The sequence below is a fragment of the Sylvia atricapilla genome, chromosome 21 (genome assembly GCF_009819655.1).
Source record: "Sylvia atricapilla isolate bSylAtr1 chromosome 21, bSylAtr1.pri, whole genome shotgun sequence".
Taxonomy (NCBI): Eukaryota; Metazoa; Chordata; class Aves; order Passeriformes; family Sylviidae; genus Sylvia; species Sylvia atricapilla.
This window is the reverse complement of record NC_089160.1, coordinates 132121-154188: the sequence shown is the minus strand read 5'-3', so window position 1 is coordinate 154188 and position 22068 is coordinate 132121. Positions and strand designations below refer to the sequence as shown.

General features: G+C 57.7%; 1 protein-coding gene across 5 annotated transcripts; it reads right to left on the bottom strand.

The window, feature by feature from the left end:
* Window positions 1–112: 112 nt before the first annotated feature.
* DGKK (diacylglycerol kinase kappa) lies at window positions 113–21303 on the bottom strand. 5 transcript variants are annotated; one of them, XM_066333797.1, is made up of 30 exons: window positions 21265–21303; window positions 20030–20274; window positions 10750–10860; window positions 10555–10635; window positions 10222–10326; window positions 9881–10013; window positions 9606–9712; window positions 9059–9184; window positions 8810–8912; window positions 7173–7335; window positions 6969–7077; window positions 6680–6819; window positions 6463–6544; window positions 5892–5983; window positions 5536–5635; window positions 5058–5298; window positions 4729–4827; window positions 4518–4617; window positions 3980–4087; window positions 3418–3511; window positions 3232–3339; window positions 2955–3068; window positions 2688–2822; window positions 2438–2604; window positions 2202–2319; window positions 2035–2121; window positions 1826–1942; window positions 1634–1745; window positions 982–1157; window positions 113–567 (listed from the first exon to the last, which is right to left on the bottom strand). In XM_066333797.1, exons 2-30 carry the CDS (start codon window positions 20225–20227, stop codon window positions 493–495), a joined length of 3501 nt encoding a protein of 1166 aa, XP_066189894.1. In that variant the 5' UTR covers window positions 20228–20274; window positions 21265–21303; the 3' UTR covers window positions 113–492. The 5 variants fall into 5 exon arrangements, with proteins under 5 accessions (XP_066189894.1, XP_066189893.1, XP_066189895.1 ...); XM_066333796.1 differs by having other exon boundaries at window positions 3418–3514; window positions 21265–21302; XM_066333798.1 differs by having other exon boundaries at window positions 982–1112; window positions 3418–3514; window positions 21265–21301.
* Between the last annotated feature and the right edge of the window lie 765 nt (window positions 21304–22068).

The following is a 22068-nucleotide window of genomic DNA, read 5'->3' as shown; positions in this document are numbered from 1 at the left end:
AAGGTGACAGGTGTGGAGCAGAAAGCTCAGGGAAAGGTATTCCTGAAGGCTGGAAAGGTATTCTCAATCCCCTCCTCCCCACCCTCACCTTCCCCTTAGTAATGACACTATGTGAGCAGCAGCAATGAGTATCTTCTCTCCAAATATTTACACAGCATAAATACCCACGTAGGGAAGGGGAAACTTTGCTTTGGCTCCAGCTTGAGCACACAGAGGGTGACCCCAGCTCCTATAGTGACCCTGATGGGGCTGGCCTGGTGGTCAGACCACATCACCCATCAGGTTAGACCTCCACTTCAGTGTCTCCAGCCCTGTAGGCTGGGGGAGAAGCAGTGGCTCCAGGGGCACTGGGGACAGACAGATAAAGCGAGGCAAGCGGGGGGGCTCCATACATATGGGGCAGGGGCAGGGACCTGTTTCCCTACCCAACCCCTGTTCCCTGAGGGCAGCACCCACCCAGCAGCTGGGCTGGGCTGCTGCCCTACTGTCAGCCTAGGGCAGGTTGCTGAGCTCCTTAATGGCCTGAAGGATCCTCTTCATATGGCCCACTTTGGTGATCCCCAGGTCCTGCAGGAAAGAGAAAAAGGCAGTGATGTATTTGCCAGGGGCATCTCTTGGCTGTTGCTGGTCAAACCACAGAGTGGAGCATGGGGCACACCCTGGCTCCCCATGCTCTCCCTTGCTGGAGCATAGTGCTTGCTTGAAGCCCTCTGTCCTCATGAAAGCACATCCCCATGCCTGAATGCAGGTGAGGGTAGGGTGCTGTTGATACTGCTTTGGACAGGTGTATGTAGGAGCCTTGCAAAGCTGGAGGACCAACGCTACCCCCCTCCCCTGCTTCCCCACCCCTGTGCACAAGCTCAACTCTGCAGACCTAGATGTAGGACTGACTTGCCACCAAGAGGGATAGGGAGAGAAGGGATGGAGGACACCATGCTCCCCAGGGCTGGGGGTCCCTCAGGAGGCACAAGGGGATTGTACCTTAAGGTCTCTCCTCTCCAGCAGAATCAACTCTGAGCCCTGGATGTCATGCCGGACAAAAATGTCTCTGTATTCCCCTAAACCGAGTGCTTCCAGCCAAGCCGCCACCTCCTCGGAGCCCCACTTGTCTGCTAGCAGGGAGGAAAACCACAGTGGTGGGACAGGACTGCTGGGGCCTGTGGAGGCAGTGGGACGCAGCAGGGCAGGCAGCAGTGATGGCAGCCTGTGGTCAGCAGTCAGCACACCCCCTCCCACCCCTGGCTCCAGCAGGGCCAGAGGCCACAGCCTGCTCAGGCTGCAGAGGTCTCTCCTCTTCTTGGCTTACTTACAGATCACCTGAGCTGCTCCCCCTAAACCAGCTGTGGACAAAGGACTTATCCAAAGGTCTGAGCTGTACCAGAGCCCCCTTCTCCTGCTAGCCAAGTAGTTATGGGGTTGGGTGCTCTGCATGTCTGATATGAGAAAAAGCTGTAAGGGGCTCTTGGTGACAAAGGTGATACCCCCAGGCAGCTAGGTGATGCCCTATACCCCCTTCCTGAGGATTCTTTCCCAGCATGCCCAGGACAGGAGATGGGGGGATAGGTCAGGACAGGCGGGTTCTTTCTAGGATGGACTGCACCACCTGTTCTCCCTGGCATACTTCTCACTTTACCTGGGAGCGCACTGTTGGCCTTCTGCTTCTGCAGCTTGTCCTTCTCTTTCCTGGGCTTGGGAATGTTGAGGCGAAGCTTAAAGCTGCCCTTGTTGGCACTGCTGGCACCTTCCTGTGAGAAGCCAGGCTTGGTGGGATGCTACCTGAGACCAGACAGTGGGCTGTTCCAGACCCTAGTCCCTGTGTACCCACCTCCTCAGCAGGGTGAGCGATAGGGCCCAGCCAGTGGATGTCCAGCAGCCGTTGCAACTCCTGGCCCAGCACACACAGGGGGCCGTGAAGTGCCTCCTCCTCCTGTGGCGAGTCCAGCTGTGGGGGACAGGGACCATACCCAACCCTGCTGCTATCCCCAGAGGTACCAGCCTTGGGGAGCTTTGGGTGCTCTCCAGTCCTTCACTCACCGTCTTCCCTTCCAGGAATGCCCTGGTCTCAGCCCACAGTTCCTTGATGCTCAGCACCACCTCCACAGCCATATTCCTGCTGAGAAACTGGGGCACAGATGGATAACCCCTTGAGCGGCAGGGCCCCATGGGGCCTGGGTAAAGGCTGCCTTACACTCCTTGCTCACCTCTGAGGTGCCAGCAGCTTTGTGGGAGAGAGCTTCACTCAGTGCCAGGGAGCTGGCATTGACTGCATGCGCCAGCTCCTGCTCCACAGCTTTGTGAGCCTTGGCTGCCTCATGGATCCTGTGGGTGGCAGGGGCTGGAGCTGCCAGGGCTCCCCTGGGCTGGGCAGGCACCTTGGCATGGCCTCAGCAGTTTCCCCTTCCCTGTGCCCACCATATTCCCCTTTCCACAGTCTGACCTGGCAATGAGGGTCTCGGCAACCCGTGAGACCTGCTGCAAGAGGCTGTTCTCCTCCTCGGTCAGGTACTCCATGGACTGCTGGGAGCTGAGACGTGGCCGGGTGGCTGCTCGGTAGCTCTCCCCTTTCTGTTTGTCCTCCCAAGACTTGAGGGTGCTTTCAAATGCCTGCAGGGGACAGACATCGTCCCTCTGAGACAGTCATACCTCCCCACAATCCAGCATGGTCTTGCTGAGCACCCCAGTCTCACCCGGTCCCTTGTCAGCATTTGAGCTCTGTTCTTGTGCTGGATTTTGATGATGCCAGGTGGCTGGATCCAGGCCTCTCCATCCACCTGCACAGGGACACCCTCATCCCCCCGGATGGTGATCTTCACCATGCGGCACTGTGGGGCAGACAGCCCAGGGGTGGCATCAATAGCTGACAAGCTGAGCAGAGCCGCACTGCCTCAGGCTCCACTGCTGCCTCAAAAGCGTTTAGGCACCACTTGGGGTCCTGCAGGGTCCCTTCCCACTACCTGTGCAATGCGATGGTGCTGGAGGTTGATGACCCGTGACACAGCCATCTGGATGCTGCCAAAGACCGCCACCACCTCCAGCTTCTTGTCATCGAAGGATGGGGCCCCAAAGTTCTGTAAAGGACCACTACACATGAGACTTCCAAAATGGGCTCATTCTGGAACCCAGCTTTTCCCCCACATGTATCCAAGGCAGGGACACTCCAGCCCTAGATGTTCTTATGACTGGGGAAAGGACACTATGCCACCCAACTCATCTCATGGTACTGGCACTCACGTTGTCTTCCTTGGTGCCTCCCCAGAAGTTGATGCCCCCAGCATAGCTGGGGATGTTGAGGACAGCAATACCCTGCAAGCTGGGCAGCGAGATAGGCACCCCGTCACACTGCAAGAGAAGACTAAGCCTGGGGGGCTGCTCTAATGCTGCTCCTCCCACCCTGTCCCTGTTCTCCCAGCCCTGTACCTCCAGCTGTACCCGCTGCTCCAGGTTCTTGTAGGTGCGCTGAAGAAGCTCCTTCGTGCCTAGCACCCCATACCACATCATGTTCTTGGTGCGGCTGCTGTGGGGCAAAGTGAATCAGATGAGGGGCTGTGGGCTCCCCACTGCCTGTCACAGGCTCCACACCCCTCCCAGGGCACCGTGCTGAACAGTCCTGGACTCTTGGCCCTACCTTAGTTTCCTCAATTCCTGCTACCTCCCAAGATAGCAAAGGTGCAGCATGTTGCACCCACATATTGACCCTTCCATGCCAGCATGGCAATGTCCCTCTCTCCAGGTGCAGAGCAAGTAAATCCCACCAAGCCCTCATGTCTTCACCCTTTCTGGGGTGTTTTCAGCTGCCACCAAATGGTGCTTATCCCAGTAATGGGTGGAGGTACAAAATCTAGTGCAGGAAGGATCCCCAGCACAGTAGCACCGAGTCACCCCTATGGCTCCCAGCATCATGATGGTCCCTCCTGGTGCAGGCACTGAAGAGCCAGGGGTACATGCTTTTCCTTAGGGAAATCTGGGGGTTACAGCCAACCTGCACTTCTTGGGGTGCTCATCACGTTTGTTGTTGAACTCCAGGGAGATCTTTGCATCCAGACCAATGCCAAAGTAGTTATTCATGACGCATTTCTCCGAGAAGTGGCTGAAAGCAGCAAACAGGGAACAGCAAACAGGTTGACCAGCAGCTGCATATTGGTGACTCTGGGTTGGCACCAGAGGATGTGATGTGACACCCACTGGAGCAGCACAGCTGGCACTGGGAAACCTGACCAAAACTAGCAGGGATGGCTGCGTTTTCCTCAGTCACCAGGGTGGGACACCCATGGCACAGCCAGGACCTGCCTGCAGACAGGAGCACCCAGCTCCAAGCATCAGCCAGAGATCCCACACCATGCACAGGCAGGCTCCCCCAGCATGGGCACTGCTTGGCGAGGGAGGGCCTGGTACCAGGGATGCCATACTGCTGCAGAAGCCTCCTCAAAGGGGCAGCATGGTACCAGCTCTGCTCCTGCTCTGTGATGGGCAGCAAGAGTGGGCCAGGGTCCCTGGGGCACACAGAACACCCAACTCACAGGTTGCTGGGGTCTTCAGGGAACTGCAAGCTGCCAAACGTGTCTGGTCGGTCCAGGATGATGGAGGAAGATGCAGAGGTCACCATCACCTGCCGAGAGCCTGGCCAGGGTGGACAGGGAGGTAGATGCCACATGGGTTCTCACCCTGAGCTCATCCCACTGCTCACCCCCATGCCCCCACAAAATGCCACGTGCCCTGCTGGCATCTTACTGAGCTTCTCCTCCTCCTTGTTGAGCTCCTCCGAGCTGTCCTTGCTGGGGCCCACACTGCCCTGGTAGGCTTGGGTCTGCTTGTTCTGCTCATCCACAGCTGGATCCAAAGAGGGGTATGACAGGGAGTCTGTGCAGCCCTGTGGCCCCTCCTCATGTCAGCCCTGTGGGCTAGTACCAGGAAGGGCCCAGGGCGGGGTCACTGCTGCCATCCCAAGAATCCCAGGCGAGAACAAAGGCACGGGTGCAGCACCAACCCACCGTGGCTCCACAGCCCCTGCTAGGTTGCTGCAGCATCGAGGAAGCTGCCAGCTCCCATCACTCCCTCACCTTTCTCTGTTTGCTCAATGATTTGCCTCAGGGCTTTCTTCAGGCTGTTTGCCCGCAGCATGAGTTGCTCCTTGGATTTGAAGATGCGAGGCATGGGGCTGGGGTTGAAGCTGCTAGCTTTCTCTTGGTCCGTGACATCAGCATGGGTGGCCTGTGTCATTTCTTCAGGGACTATGACGGCCTGAGCCTCCTCATTCAGCTCCCGCACCAGCGAGTCCAGCTTTTCATTCAGCATCACACACTGTGGGACACTTATCCCACTGAGCACCTGGCACAAGCTGCTGCCCCCCACCAGTGCTGGATGCTTCCCTGGGCACTGTGCCTGGACACCCCCAAGCACCTGGACTCCCCATGCCTTGGCACCCCAAGCACAGACAATACATACACAACAAGGGCACAGGCCTACAGAGCAGCCCCTTCCCTGCTCAGGAGCTGTGCCACCAGCTTGACCCAGCCCTCCAGTTCCCCCGAAACACACCTTCCGTGCCATCAGCTCAGCCTCCTGCTTGTTCTCCGTTGCCCTCCTGTAAGCCCGCCCAACTTCAGTAACAAAGTCATTGACAGTGCCGCAGAGGAACCTGCCAATGCAAGTGGCTGGAGGTCAAGAGGGGCACAGCATGGCCAGCAAGGCACAGATGCCACCTAGAGGGGCTGCTGAGATAACACCCGCTGCTCCATAGGGCAGTGCCAGGATTATCTGCCAGGAACCAGCACAGCTGGCAGCTGCTGGCAGCTAGTTGGGACATCCTGGCCGAGGGGGGTGCAGTGGTCCTGGGGACAAGCTCCAGCCCAGCAAAGGGGCTCTGGCACTCCCATCAACAGCCTCCTCCTTACTTTGCAGAGGAGATCACCACTGAGTGCTTGTCTGACTCCAGGATCTTGGTCAGGTGGAAGGCAACAGAGTCGGCATAATGGGAGATCTGGACCTGGGGAGCACAGGTGGAGACAGCTGGAGCCTTTCCACCCTGGCATGTGCCCAGCTCAGGGATGGAGCTTTACCCAGACAGCCTTGAACTTGGGATGATCAGCCCACTCCCCACCACTGAGGGCAGTCATTCCCATGCTGCTGGGCAGAGGGGAGGTCAGTCACATCAGGAGGGAAACTGAGGCAAAGGGCTGATGGGGAGCGCACAGAAGAGTCCAAAGCAGCTAGCTCTACCTCAGGCTAGCTCTACCTCACCTTCTGCCTGCTCCCAACTGCACATACCAGGCTGACACCTGCCAGGGTCATTTCATTGCATGCAGCAAACTGCCAGCCCCCTCATAGACCAAATCCCCAGGGATCGCCAGCATGACCTCTTCCTGTGCCATCCTCTCCCTGTGTGTCCCTGAACTGGGTTGAACGGGAACCCACCCTCCAGCCTGTCCTCCCCATCTCAAGCCCTCAAGTGCCAACAGTTCCCACCTGGATGTTGGAGTCCCCATTTTCCTCCTCCTTCAGGCCTGAGGGGGACTGCTTAGGGGCCTCATAGGTCAGCACACTCCACCTGCCAAGCAGAGACCATGGCTGCTTGCCATCTCCTGGCCCCCTAGCACAGGGACAGGCAAGGAACTGGGACAGGCTGTCCAAGAGATGCCAAGGTAGGGGGGATAGAGAGGCATGTATCCTGTGCCCTGCTCACCGGTCCAGCATCTTGGTGGTTGCCCTTTCCAGCTTCTCCAGGATCTGCAGCAGCTGAGTGTCATCATCACATAGGCTGCCCCAGCCCAGGACCCGTGCCAGGTCATTACCAGTCCCCAGCGGCAGGACACCCAGCTGACACTGCAGGAGAGAGACAAGAGTGGGGGGGCTCAAAGCAGCCCCCAAGGGCACCTGTAACACCTCCAACCCTGCTGTGTCCATTCCTTGGCAGCACCTGGGGCACACAGAGTGTGCTAGCACTAGGGATGGTGCCAGGCACTCGCACTCACCTGCTTATGGAGGCCAAGGGCATCAATCTCAGAGAGTACCCAACCCACGCTGCCATCCCCACCACACACCAGGATTCTGAAGGTGGAGAACTTCTGGAAGAGGCGCAGCCTGGGTGGGGGCAAGGAGAGAGGGACTGGGTGCTGTGCCAGGTGCCCACCAGGATCCCACCAAGGCAATTCCAGGGTGCTCAGGCTGGTGCTTACCCCAGGTGTGGACCCCCATTCATGAGATCAAAGACTTGGGCTGGGTTGAGGAACTGCTTGAACTTGCGCAGAAACTTGACACCCTGGTTGTCTCCGCTCTTGGAGTTCACAAAGGCCAGGAGAGGACTGGAGCAGGTCGACGGGCAGGTGGCTTTCCAGAAACCTGCAGTAAGCCCAAACACATGAGCCCAGGCTCTCACTCCCCACACACACTTCAGGAGAGCTGTGTGGACATTCCATCTGTGCCGAGCCCAACCTGTGGGCTGCTGAGGCAGGAGGGGCAGTGATGAGGATGTCCAGATGATGAGGGACAGAGGGAAGAGGAAGAATTGTGCTTTTAAAGAAATGAGATGGAGAAAGAAATGTGCCCAAGGCAGAGCAGGATTGACAACTGGCCCAGAGCCTGCACCCGCCTCAGGCACATCCTGGCCATCCCAGCCCTCTGGCTGGTGTATGCAGGCTCCTTCCCTTGGCAGACCCAGCAATGCTGCAACAGGGACCGCATCAGCTGCCATGGCCACTGGCACCAGACCTGCAGCCATTGCCCTCAGAGCCCTGTGGGCTGCAACCAGGAGCCCCTGCACCCCCACCACAGCAAGAGCATGGGGGCAATATCCCCATAGCCCACCCCCTCCTTGCCTGGCCACCACTCCGTCTCTACCCCCAGCCCAGCTAAGTAAAGCAGACCAGTAACATAAAGCACTGGGAGCTGCTGAGTCAGAGTTGTGGGCTGCAGCAGAAAAGCTTGCTGCCAGCAGTACCCATATGCTACAGCAGGACAGCATGGCAGAACAAGGGGGGATGGAGGCCTTGCTAAGCTGTTCCTAGTCAGGCCGGCAACAGTCACAGCCACAGATGGCTGGGCTGCTGGAGAGGGACAGGGCAGAAATGCTGCCAGGGATCAGCCACCAGCAGCCAAGGCTCTGGAACTGAGGAGCAGCCGTGTGATGGTTACCCTGACAGCATCCTGATGAGTAACAAGAGGCAAATGAGCCACCACCTGAGCTGAGTGGTGAAAAGCATTAATGAAGAAAGAAATATCCAGAGCAGAAGAAGAGATTTTGCTCAGCAGAGGCCAGCTGGGCCCCTCAGGAGAAGGAGATAGCCGGGGGGCTCCCCTCATGCCCCACATGGCTTCTCCCTGAAGTGTCCTATGCCAGGGCAAAGCTGTGTTCTGCACAGCTAGAAAAAACACTACCAAAAAACCAGCTGAGCTTCAGACACTGAGAAATAACCCAAGCAACAGCTTAATCCTAACTTGAGAGATGCTGAACCATTGAGGTGCAGCAGAAGACAGGGTTATAGAGCTGGCACCACTGATCCCAGCAGAGAGGGACCATGTCCTGAGCCACTGCAAGAGGTGGCATGGCAGGAGCAGCTAAAGCCACATGCAGGCAAGGTGTGCCACCCCAAAGCCCACAGAACACCACCAAGCCCTGAAGCAGAGTGCAAGGCAACAAGCAGCATTCAACCAAGGGAGGGGCACTGGCTACTGAAGGTGGTCTTCCTACTGACCCACAAAACAGGCACAGCCCCACAAGTCAAAGCCCCCAGAAGACTTCAAAGAACTCAGAGCCCTATTCCAAACAGCCTGTCACCCCCACCAGACCAGCCCTGTGCCCACCACCACCACTCACCATCAGAATCAATGCTGTTCAAGGCAGTTGGTGGGATGATGGACACTTTGTACTGGCCCAGGGGACACCTCTTGCCAAGGAGCTCCTTACAGGCACTGTGAACCTGGGAACACAGGAGCACCTGTATAAGCAAAGCTGGGGGATGCAGTACCCAAGTCCCCAGCATCAGCTTTCCCAGAGATGCACACAAGAGGGGCAATGCTGTCTGTGCTGGGAGAGGGGTGGGGAGAGGGATGGGTACATCCTTACAATGGCCTTGCACCAGAGACACCGCCAGTCCTGCAGCCTCCGGACACTGCCACAGGTCCGGTCACAGACAGCACAGCGTGCACTGACGGGCAAGTTCCCCTCCAGCCACTGATGGGGCATGGCCACCTGCAGAGAAGGGAAGCCACCAACGGCATTCTGCATGCTTGAGGGAACGGTCATAGGCCACCTCTTTCCCCAAGCACCATGGAGGTGGTGCCATGCACCAGGGCAAAGCAGGTCTGGGACCCCTCCTATGTCCTCTCATTTCTGCCTGTCTGGCCCCTTGAAGCTATCAGCACGTGAGGCAGGGCAGACATGTCCCCAGAAAATTTGTGGAGGTGGCCCCACCTAGACAGCAGAAAGGGATCCTGATACAGGTGCCAGAGGAGGTGTCCCCAAGCCATGCCCCTGAAGAGTCAAGCCCAGAGCCCACACAGCGCAGGGAGCAGCTACAGTTTCTTCCTGATTCCTGATTTGGGTACAGCAAGGCCAGTACTGCCAGGAGATTTGTCCAGCCAGGATCCCTGACAGGGAGTCCCCTGCTTACCCCATCCTCATCCTCGATGATTTCAATGCCGATGGAGGCCAGAGTCGTCCACTTGCAGTTGTTTGTGGCTCTGACGGCACAGCGCTTGTGTGCCTTGAACTTGCAGACTGCATGGTGGGGAGCAGTGAGGAGCAGGGAAGGTCCCCACAGCACGCACATCCCTGGTCCCAAACCCCTCTGCATCTGTGCAGTGGGTATCACCCTGCACCAATCTTGGTGTGGCCTAGCCTTGAAAGGCTGCCCTGCCCACCTCCCAGCAGGACCCCAGCACTGACCTTCACAGGAGAGGCCATGGGAGGTGACCCCTGGAAGAGCTTCACGACACACGTTGCAGAAGGTGGGGCGGGCATGGGAGCAGGCGTACCAGTTGTGCATGCCCGAGAAGTGCTCCATGTTAAACTGTGTGGCCTGGAGGCACAGCCCTGCTCCATTAATGCCTGGGACCCTCAGCCAGCACTCCCTCCCTCCTGGCCCCCCAAGCCCTCCCAGCCCAACTCCTGTCTTCCTTGTGGGGCTATGCCAAGGGCAGTAGCTCTTGTCTGGCAGTCAAAGGCACAGTCAGGCAAACACACTCTACATGGAAATACGGATCCACACAGCACCCTGACCACATCACCTCATGGATCTCCCATTTCTGGACAGATTTCAGGGCAGTGATCCAGTCCTCCATCTCCTTCCGGTTCTCCGCACACAGGATGAGCTTCCGGAATGGCGTGATCACCTGCAATAGCCACCATCTCCACGTTCCCTTGCAAGGCCACCGCCAGGCCAGCCAGAACCCAGCACAGAGCCCAGCGATCTCTGGCACACCAGTGCCACCTCCAGCGGCAGGAGGTCATGCTATGGAGTGCCCCATGGCTCTGGGGGTATGAGGGAGGTCTGTAGTGCCTCCCCACAAGGTGCCAAGGCCTCCACAGGGTGCAGTTGGTAGCCCCACAACCTCCCTCACCGTGAAACTGTTGTTGATGTTCTTGGTGCTGGTCTCGGCCACACTGGCATCAGATAAGTCCACCTCATCAAAGATCAGGGACTGCGAAGGAAGAACCAGAATCCCAGTCCACCAGTCAGGGATCTCTATCCCCTCTGGGCTGGCAGGCTCAGGTCGCCCCTGACTGAGCATGCTGGCAGCTTCCCCCCAGCCTACCTTGGCATCCTTAGCGTAATAGAGTGTCCTGCCTCGCAGCTTGAAGTATCGTCTCTTCCACCTCTGGAAGGAGCTCGTCTGCTTCAGCAACAGCCCCTCCTTTACACTCTTCTGCAGAGACCACAGTGTCCTGAGCTCCCATAGCCCACCAGGATCACCAAGCCACCATTTCCCCCTGTGACACCAGTCCCTGGATCTCCAGGAGCACAGATTGGACATTCTGGGGCTCACTCTCTGCTGCATGTAGCAGGGCAAATTATATTCCCTGCCCACCATCGCCTGGGCACTCCCTGTGATCTGGAAGGATGCTGCTGGGCATGGCAGGGCTGGAAGATGCAGGTCTCCAGCAGTGCAGAGCCTCCACTGTTGATGTTTCCACTCCATCCCCAGGGCAGTGCCTGCAGATCCTCACCCTGCTGCAGCTCCCTAGAAGCCAAGGGCAGAACTGGAGCCAGGAGAGCTTCCTTTAAGAGGATACCAGTGCCCCAGAGATATCAGGACTGCATCTTGGAAGTGGCATTACCTGGGCACTGAGGCCCCAGCCAGCTTGGAGAGCAGACAGCTGGCGTGCAGCCAGCTCTGCCTTGCCCTCACAGCCCTTGGAGGGGATAACCTGGAGCTGAGGGTAGCCCACAGCAGGCCGAGCATCCTCTGCAGCACAGTGCATCACTGCAACCTGGCTGCCCATCCTTTGCCCTCCCCGAACACAGCACCTGCCAATATTTACCCTTCTCGAAGTGATGTTTACAAAACTCAATTAATTAGTGTTTGCAACATGGCTATGAGTCTGAGCAGGGTGGCAGAGATGCTCTGGCACTGTCTCATCTTTGATTGTATCTTCTTTAAACACCACCGGCAGCTCTGTTCGGCTGCTTCTCTGCAATTAGCTGCCACAGTAGTTGTACCCAATCCAGGCACATGATTACAAGCCACATTTAATTTAAATTAGCACTGGGCATAAGGGCACAGCAAAGGAACCATGGCCCTGGGGCTCTGCACTCCTGTGCCAATGCCTGTGCTGCAAGAGGTGGCACCTAGGCACCCACCAGCCTGCAAACACACCAACCCCAGGTCTTAGCATTCATTTACTGCCCCAGGGGTCTGAGCCAGATGGCAAAGCACCAGGAACAGCAGGAGCCTTCAAAGCGACAAAGAAGCTAAAACTCTGCCTGGAGTGCTCCCTGAGCCTCAACTCCCCAATTGCCTAACCCTCTCAAACCCCCCTGGGGCACCCACCATGTTGTTCCTTGCTCTCTTCCAGCTTGGAGTTTGAAGAGGGATGTTTTAAGCCTTTATCACTCCCCAAGACTGGTGCAGAGTTTGGTTGTTGTCAATCACCATGATGCCTGGGAATGTTGCTGCAGGTTCAAACAGCCCAGTTGTCCCCAGTTTCAGCACCCCAGAACACATTGTGTCCTTTCCCTGGCCTCTCAGCTGTGAGAGCACAGAGGGGTCCTTCCAGTGGGGTCCAGCTGTGACCCCCAAATCCACACACAAACCATGCACCCTAGCAGTCTTTGTCCCAGGAGGGGACAAGCCAGGGTCCTGCTATAGCCAGATGGGATACAGCCCCAAACACCACATTCACCACACCTAGCTGCACTCAGGTGCAGGTGCTGTGTTTGCTGCAGTCATTGCTGTTGATACAAAGGACAGGCAGTGTGTGACAGGAGGAGGAATGGTGTGAGAAGCTGTGATGCTGAGGGAGGTGGCGGCATGCGGTGGCAGCAGGAGAAAAGGATGTAGGATGACAAGGAGAAGGAAGAAGAGGTGGGTCTGTGATGGTGCCTCAATGCTATCACAGCAAGGGCTGGAGCCAGCTGGGCATAGGCACTCTGCCTGACTCCAGGGCCACATGGGTAGCAGGATAAAACAAGGGAAGCCAGCCTGAGAGCATGATACCCACTCCTGGAAAGGAGAGTCAGAGCCAAAACACCCCCAGCAGCAGCTCCTGACAGCAGCAAAATGACATCACTCAGCTGTGAGATGTCACAGTCCTAGCCATCCCAGGGACAATATGCAGCTGCCCTAAAAGGCGGAGTCCCCCACCTTCACCACAACACCCATCAGAGTTTTACAACACTTCCAATGCCATGGCTGGAGGAAGTGTGCCTCAGTTTTCCACCAATGCAGGCTAATCTCTAGCCATCCCAACATGGGGCAGCAAAATCAGTGCAGAGAAGCTCAAGGGGCATCTCTCTCCACGCCCACCCTTGGGGGCTGCTTTGGGTATCAAAGCCCAAGCCCCCTGTGTTACCATGTGCAGCATATTGCTGCATAGCTCATGTCAACAGTTGCCCATCCAGGCTCCATCATCCCTGATGTGCGACGCCGTGTGGTACAGGTTCCACTGGTGCCAGTGTGGGGCCACACAAACCCTCCCTGGGGAAAATAAGGCATGCCCCCTTTCCAAAATAAGCCCAGGAGCCCAGCTGTCCCATGGGCAGGCACACAAATCTGGGGTGCCGGAGGGCTGGTTTGGGATCTCACTGTGGTAAGCCACCCACCTGCCTCACTTTTTGACCATGAGTTGTGGCATTGTGGAATTTAGGAGTCGAGCTGGAGCCTAGATCTCAATAAGCCTCTCCAGTGGAAAGGCCGCTTGGGGAAACTCAGGTGAAGCAGTCAAGCTCACACTTCCACACACACCACGTGGTTAGCTCAGCCAGGAAAGGCAGAAGGCCTTGACACCAGATCAGTTCCAGCAGGTTTATTTCCAGGAGCCAAAGGGAGGTCCAGAGTCAAGAGGGTGAGACATCCGCTTGTCCCCCCGCTTAAGTTTGGGGTTCAGCAGCCAATAACCTTGAGGTGTGGGGCAGAGCAAATGGCAGGTAAGGTCAGTATTCCATAGGGGAGACAGGGCCTGTCACTGAGTCCTGTGACAATGAAGACACTCCGAGGAGAGGAGAAACCAAGGGCCAGGGGCATTGTGAGGGGGAGGAACTGGGGGCAAACCATGGAGCACCACTGGGAAGTCCCTCTCTCAGGCTGGGCAGGTACTATGGTCCATCCTGCCAAGGCCAGACACTGGGTATTATGCTGAGGGGCTGCAGGGATTCCACAATGTGTCTCAGCCAGCAGCACCTGCTCTAGCTGAGGAGCAGGTTCCATGGTTTTGGACTCCTGCTTTTGGAATGAACAACAGGAGGAGACCTGAGAGGCACCTGATGGCCAAGGACAGCAGCAGGCCCAGCCACACAGTGGGAAGCCACACTGCAGCAGCATTGCTGGGTGAGCCCAGTGTTTCCTCTTTGCAAAGAGGAAAGGGGTGGGGATGGCAAAGGCAGACAGATCATGCCAGGGTGGCATCACCACTGCTGTGCTGGCTCCCTGAAGCCCTGTCCAGGGCACCAGGGTCACCACAATAATATAGTAAGTGGCTGTTAGTACCCTAGAGCTCGAAAGAGCTGGAGCTGAGCACCTGCAGCACAGGGACTGCCTCTTCTTCCTGGATAGTTTTAGGGACACTTGGAGCCCCTGGCCTCTGGGCAGGGAGGTCTGCACCTGCACAGCTGAAAACACAGTGTGTCACCCACACCCCAAAACAAACCCAAGCCCCTCCACTCACCCCAACTACAGCTTTTCTGTCTGGAGTGCCCCAAGCAGCACTGCAGAGAGCCTCAGCAAAGCCAGTGTTGGTCCCATCTCAGCAACCAAGGCAGCACATCCAGAGCCATGTACAACCTGCCCAGCAGTTAGCCAGAGGCCAGCTCCCCTACAGGGCTCTGTCCCAGCACTCCACTGCCCCATACTGAGATCCCTCCCTGCTCTCTCCAGCCCGAGGGACTCAGCACCAGCACTGGGGGTATCCCACAGGCACAGGGCAGGAAGGCAAAGACAAGAATGAAACCATACAGCATCCGCAGACACACTGCCACCTCAGATGCAGCTAAAGTGGCAGTGGCAGCGGAGCCTGAGAGGGAACACAGGTAAAAATGGTCCTGCGAGGATGACCAACTACCTGCTGTGCCAGGACTGGGCTGGTTCCCAGAGGCCATCATGCCACAGGCTCAGCATAAGCAGGGGTCTTGAATAGCAGCCCAGGAGAGCTCAGCACCCTCCAGCAGGGATTCTTCCAGGTCAGGCTACAACCTGAAATGCTAGCTCTTCCTTCACTCCTAAAGCAGAGCCCCAGGATGCTGCTTTGTTCTGTCACCCCACTCTCCCAGCTCTGCCACCACCATTCCTGGGAAGAGTCCATTGTGCAGGCAGGGCTAACTACAGCTGGGGCAGGAGGGTTTTCCTGCTGGGATCAGCTTGGACAGCAAATGAGTGCCTGGAGAAGAGCCAGGAAGATTGTTGCTCAGGAATGCTGTCACATATGGCTGGTGAGCACCACACTGTCTGCCCACACAGCTGGCCACCCTGCACCACTCCTGAAAGAATATACTTGTCCCTGTGACCACACGATACCTCACCCAGTAGGAGGAGAAGGGAAAGAGGATAACCTGACAATACACCAACCTGCATTGCACCAGCATCATTCCAGGCAGCCACCCTCTTGCTCCAAGTGCAGCAGCCCACTGGGCACAAGCTGGAGTCCAGTTGCATCAAAGCTCATCCCTCAGCTGAGCCAGCAGGCATCAGGACAGCAGAGGAAAGCTGGCAGACCTCAAACAGCCCAGCTGCAGGGCTTCCACCAGCTGCTAGGCACCCCATGGGCTGCAGTCAGTTGGAAACCTTATCAGGCTTTGTGACACAGCAGAGCTCTTCCGGGACTGGGCAGTCAGGGGGCTCAGTGCCTGACGGGTGCTATGGCCTCACAGGCTCAGCTGCTTCCAGAGGATGAAGCTTTCTGCCATTGCAGGACCAACCACAATATGCCTTCCTCATGCTGAGTGGATGCTTAAAAGGAGATTCCAGCACCAGTCCTGATGAGCCATCACATCATGCCCACAAGGCAAGGGGAAAGGGGACAGAGAATTAACAGGAGAGGAATGAGGAATGGATCCCCCAGAAAAAAGGCAACCCCCATAAAGCACATCATCCAGCAACTGCTTCTTAAAAATGAGGTCATGCTTCCCTATCTACCACACAGGGCCCCAAGCATTCTGCTGGCAGGCATCCCATCAGCCAACCTGTGCTAGTTCCCTGCTGCTCCTTATGCCTCAATGCTGGTGAGCCCAGGCCTCCCACTCTGCCCAGCAGGGGTGGGCAAGAGCTGATGGGCAAGTGCAACATTCACATAATGGAAAAAGTGAGTGGGGAGAGGGCAAAGTGCTTGAGAAACCTCATAAACATCCAGCTAGTGACAGTGGGACTATCTTCACACCCCAGGCACCAGCTTGGCGAGCCCTGATTAATGAGAGCAAGCCCAGCCTCCCTGGTCTCAGACAGTGTTCTCTTGTGTTGAGGTGCAATTTCCTATTTTTTCATCTCTATCCATTGGCGGACACCACTGAAGAGAGCCTGGTTCCCTCTTTGCTGTACCTTCCCTTTCAAAAACGTGGGACACCTTGGTTACAGTTTTAGGGGCCTTGCCTGGCTGGGTCCAGGCCTGGAAAGCTTTACCTAGCTTTCTTAATCTTTTGGCCAGGATTTAGCGCTTGGTGGACAGCCTGACCCACAGCCTGGCTCTACAGCACTGCCTCACCAGGCTCCCTACAGCTGCCCAATACTCCAATATGCACAGGTACAGCTTGCCCCATTCCTGGCGCACCCTGAGTCTGCAAAATGCTCAGTGCCTGCAGCAAGGACAAGAGGCCCTCATTCCCCACAGTACCAATAACCCCACTGACCTGGAGGATTCTGGTGGGTCCCTCAGCCCCACCAAGCAGCTGTGATGTATCTCAAGATCAGGAATTCAGGAACACGATCCCCCTTTCCAAATAACTGACAAGCCATGTGGCCCTTGCCCACCGTGGCCATGCCCATGCATGCCATGGGCAATCCTGGATCCCTGACATGCACTCCACTGTGCCTCCTTGGTGCCTCCACCTCCCAGCTCTGGTGCAATCACCCAAGGACCTGTTGCTCGCTGAACCAAACAGCACTACTGGATCATTCTCTGTCCACACTCGGCTGCTGGGAGAGCCAGTGCTGAGGCAGTGCCAGGAAACAAAAGCCCGAGCCGCATGGGCAGGATGTGATCCACCACCCCTAGAAACTCAAATGTGTTAGTGCACCCCAGAACCAGTGCCCCCTCTCTCCCCTTTGCCTTCTCTCCACGCACAGCCCTAAGGGGACAAATGCTGGGAAGCAGCACCACATCCTCCTCCCACTTTGCCCTCGCACACCTAAAACCTGGTACAGGCAACTGACAGCCCCCAGCTGCATTGGGGTGGGGGACGTGAATGACGTCAGCAAGACCCCATCCATCCTGGAGCCTTTCAGTCCAGCGGGGACACCTGCATCTGGCAGCTGGTTTTGTCACTGAGCACAATGAGTTTGCCGCCTCCACGCCCAATGCTGTCAGAAAGCACCCCACAGGGTGTCTGCAATTCCAGCCTGGAGGTATGTAGTGGGGTAATGTGATTGATGTGGAGACTTGAGGAAAGGATGTGGGGGCATGGGCATTCATGGGCAGAAGCACTGGGATTGGGGAGCAGCAATCTGAAGGATTCAGCAAACCTGAAATGATCCTCACCTACTCCTGTCCAAGGGGCTGGACAGCAGCCTGGAGTGGGAGAAGCTGCCTGCTTCCATCACCAGATACCAAGGTCTCCCCAGTCAGTGTGGATAGGCAGTGGGGTGGGGGTCCTGACCTTTCCCAGCCCCTCAACATGGCACGCTCCTATAGACCCTGTCCAGCACACCACCTGCCACATATGACCCAAAATAGGACAGTGTGCCCTGACACCCCCCACCACCTGCTGTCTCAGGAGCTGCCACCCTGGCACTGAATTCTCCCATATTGTGTTCTTTAGGTACCTGCCCTGGGGTGCAGGCAATGATTCCTTACCCCAGCCCCACCTGGGTGACAAGGATGTCAAGACAGGGGTGTCGCCCAGGAAGGTGCCTACCATGGCACACTGTGGCTGTGGCTGGAGTGCCACGCAGCACATGTGCCATGTCAGGGCTGTGAGCCCGACCTGGGTGGCAGCAGCAATCTCATTCAAAATCTTTATCTCCATAGGGAAGGAAGGAGTCTATCCAACCAGAGGCTAGGCTGGCAAGTGTGGTCCTGCCCATCTGGGCCAGGGCAAAGGCATCCTCAGGAAAAACACTGAACCCCAACACTGGAAACACAGAGGTGGTGAGGGAGGCATACACAGCTCACTTTCAGGCCCCTTCAGCTCCAGCCCTGCCAGCTCTCATTCTCTCCCCCAGCTCCATGGTTTGTTAACCCAGACAGGTCCTTTCCACCTGCCCATCCATCACACCACCTGCCTCCTCAGCATGCTGCACAGCATCATCTCCTGCATGGCTAATTGCTGATGCCAGGCAGGATGTGGGCAGCAGCCACAGCAGGTAGGGAGACAGCCTTTCCCCATATGCAGCCTGTCAGCAGCAAGGCCAGAACCTGCTGGTGGTATGGGCGGCTTTGGTGATTGGGCTGGGGTTCAGAGCATGCTCAAGTTCCTGTGCTGCTGCTGTAGGACATGAGCATAGCTCAGTCATCTGCCCCTTCCCTGCAGAATTCCTGGCATTGATGGGTCCCCATGATGTCCCTGTGCCCCACAGCATGGCAAGTGCTGCATGGCAAATTTCAGTGGCTACTGCTCCCCTTCTGGAAGGGTGCTGAGGGCTCACACACAGAACTAAGCATCCCATGACCCTGCCCACTGACCTGGCTTCCCACTATGCCTCACCCCCAACACCCTGCACCCAGCATACCCCGTTACACCCACCTGGCAGCCAACTTGGAGAGGGCAGACCTGGTGCCAGCCTGCTTCAAAGAAGGGTAAATTGAGGCATGTTCCTTGAGCCATCAAAGGGACTCAGTAAGAGCCCCCTCAATGCCCCATGCCCCAGAAAACTCTTCTGCCAAGTGGGAAAACCCCACAGTGCTAGGCTGGGAGCATGCAATTTCCATACTTCTGGGCAGGCATCCTCTGCCCCATCCTCCTGCCAGTGCACAATAGCCAAGCAGGGACAGCAGGAAGGGAGCCTGCCCCAACCCCCAAGCATTCCCACAGATACCACCAGACCTGCCTCATTCCCCTTCCTTCATGCCCTCAGCACCCAACACCAGAGTCTGGTGATACCCTCCTGCTCCACAACTGCATGTCTGTACTGTGTTTTCAGAGCTCTCTCCTTTCCCTGGAGAAGCACAGCCACCAAATCCCCACTGAGGGGTGGCTGGCACCAGAAGTGATCTGTAGGGGAATTTCTAGCAGCCCCCATGTGCCACCCAATGCTGCAGGCACTGCCTTGACTCACTCAATAACCTCCTTCCCGCAGCTGAAAGGTGGATGCAAAGGGACCGCTCACCCAGCATATCATCCAGAGTATCCTCCCAGCATGCTGTCTGCATCCTCCCTCCACAAAATGTCCCCCACCAAACCTCCTTCTGTCCCCACATCCCACCTAGCCGTTTGGCCCAGGTTATTTCTCCCTGTACTGCATTTCGCTGTCCCGACCTGGGACATCTGACCATGCACTCCTGTTTGGCTAAAGGTACCACACCCCATATTTTGTAAGTACTATCAAACTAGCTTTTTCTGAGCAAACTGATACACACACACCCCAGCTACTCTCATGCCAGTGGCTGGGCAGTATGGGTGTCTCATCTGAACCTCAAAGGTGTTCCCATCTGTCCAGCAAACCACTACTGGGGACTGGATCTATGGGAATGGGGCCTGCAGGGGAACTAGCACAGCCAAATTAATCTGGGGCACTGGGAAAGATGCAGGTTCCATTTTGCCACCCAAAAAGCTCTGCACATGCAGTGCCTGCAGCAGTGTGTGGTATCCCAGGAGCCTACAGAACTGTCATGACCCTAAATCTCAGCCCCAGGGCATCCATGGGCCAGAGCCTCCCAAAAAGAGTCCTCTTCTTCCAGGGACAGGTAAGAGGAACCCAGGGAATACAAATGCAGCATGAAGGTAATGTGCTGAGTATGGGACAGGCCCTGTTCCTGGATAGTGGGATAAAATCCATGCTTTACAGCCCCATGGGACCAATGCTGATACTACCACTGTGGAGTGTGCATGTTGCTATGTGCCCTCCCACAGGGCACAGCGGGCCAGAACCCTCCCAGCTCTGCTGGGTCAAGTCTGCCAGCAGCAAGAACCTGGCACTGATTTATACCCTAGAGAAGGTAAATTCCCCTGCCCCATTATCAGCAGTGACCCCACACCCAGCCAACCCTTCACCCACAGCATCCCTCAACCCTGACCTTGCTTCTCATCTGCCCCGACGTGGAAACCTTCCGGATGAGCTTGTGAGAACTGTCCTCCTGCTCGCCCTCACTGTCAGACGACTCCTCACCACCCACCTCGGGTGAAATGGGTGCCAGCTTGTCTGAGTCCAGGGACAGCACTGATTCTCGGGTCTTCCTCGAGAACAGGTCCCCAGGCACCAGCTTCTCAGCCATCTTCCAGCCTGGCTTGGCTCAGAGCTCTGCAGCCTCCTATGACAGCCCTGGGAAGACAAGGACACATAGGAATGGAGGAAGAGCCCTGAAGAGGCATTCATGAGCCCTGAAGAGGCATACATGGCCCCTCATCCTGTAGGACTCCACCAGCTGGGAGGTGCAATCCTAGAAATCAAGGGAGATGGTGCTTCTTTGCCAAGAACGACACTCAGGGTGGCACCCTTGCAGGCAAAGTTTTCCTTCCGTGTCTTTTTTCAGAGTGTCCCAACTATTCCTCAGCCTACCTGGCACCCCAAAGTTGACCCTGGCTTGGGCGCAGGAGAGTGTGGATGCCCCGTGCTCGGGCGTTGTTACATTGGTGCATAGAGAGGGGTGGAACCCCTTCCCGCAGCCTGTGCTATTCGCCCTTGTTCCCCACCCCCGAGATGCTGGACTGTCCTGTGTGGCCGGGGACAGCGCAGGGATCCTCACGAAAAGCAGCAGCTGGACGCTGCCATCCGTCTGGCTTCGACAACTGGGAAAGGGTGTGGGTGAACCTCCCGCGCCCATGGGTCGCTAGCCCCGAGCAGGTGACTGCGGGTGGGCTGGGATGGAGGGCCGAGCGCGGGATTCTCGCATGCCGGGGAAGCCATCTCCCCACGGCATCCCTGCCGGCACCGAGGGCTGAGGAGGGACTTGGGGGACACGTACCTCGACGAGCGAGCCTGGACGGCAGCAGGGCTGCTGGGCCCGGGCCGGGGGTAGCGGGGGGCACCCACGGCGCCGTGCCGGGCCCAACGCACCTACCGCGGGCCGGCTCCGCCGCGCCCTCCCCCTTCCCCGCGGCTGCCGGCAACCGCGGTGCCGTGCCTCGGCGCAGCAACCAGCGTTGCGGGGAGAGGAGACGGGGGGAGTGAGGGCAGCGCTGCTGATCTCCCGCAGCTCCCTGAGTGCATCGCCTCCTCCAGCCCCAGGGCTGCCGGGTGCCGGATCCCCGCCGAGCATCCCGCAGCACGCCCGTGCTGGGGAAGGCGGAGCGCCCCCCGCCCCGCACGCACCTTGCACGACCCGAGCCGCCGCCGCCGCTGGTGCAAGGTCGCTCTTCCTCCGGCCCGCCGTCCGCAGCGCCCCCCGGCCCCGCCGGGACGTGTCTCCGCAAGCGGCCCCGGCCCTGCCCCTGCCGCAAGCCCCGGCCTGCTCGGCGCGGCGGGCGCTGCTGCGCGGCGCGGGCGGCCCACGCACGGCCCCGAGCATGCGGGCACAGCGGGCACCCGCGCGCCGCCGCGCGCATCCGCGTGCGGCACCCGCGCGGGCACGGGAGCGCACGTGCACACACGTGTGCGCTGCCCGCCCGCGCGGGGACGGCGGGCACACCCGGCGCGCGTGTGCTCACGCACCGCCACTGAGCACATACATGTGCACACTCCCGCACCCGTCCAGGCGCGCACAGCCCAGGCGTGGGCACGCGCACCCATACCGCCGTCCTGCACATACGTGTGCACACGCACTTTCGCTCATGCACGGCTCTGGCATGGGTGTGCACGTGCACTGCCACCGTGCACAAAGGGATGCTCCCCTCACATGTGCACATGCAGGGATATGGGAGAGCACATGCATCACTGCAGTGCACCTGTGTGCACGCCGCCCACGTGGCCAGGGCCAGCACATGTACAGGCATCATGGCCACACACGTGTGTACACCATCCACATATGCACAAGCAGGCACATGCACGGTTTCCATGCCCATGTCTGTGGCCACAGAGCAATGCACGAGCCTGCACACCCCAGGCATGGGAAAGCACATGCACCACGTGCATGCACACAGATGTGTGTGGGCATGGATGAGCACATGCACTACCACT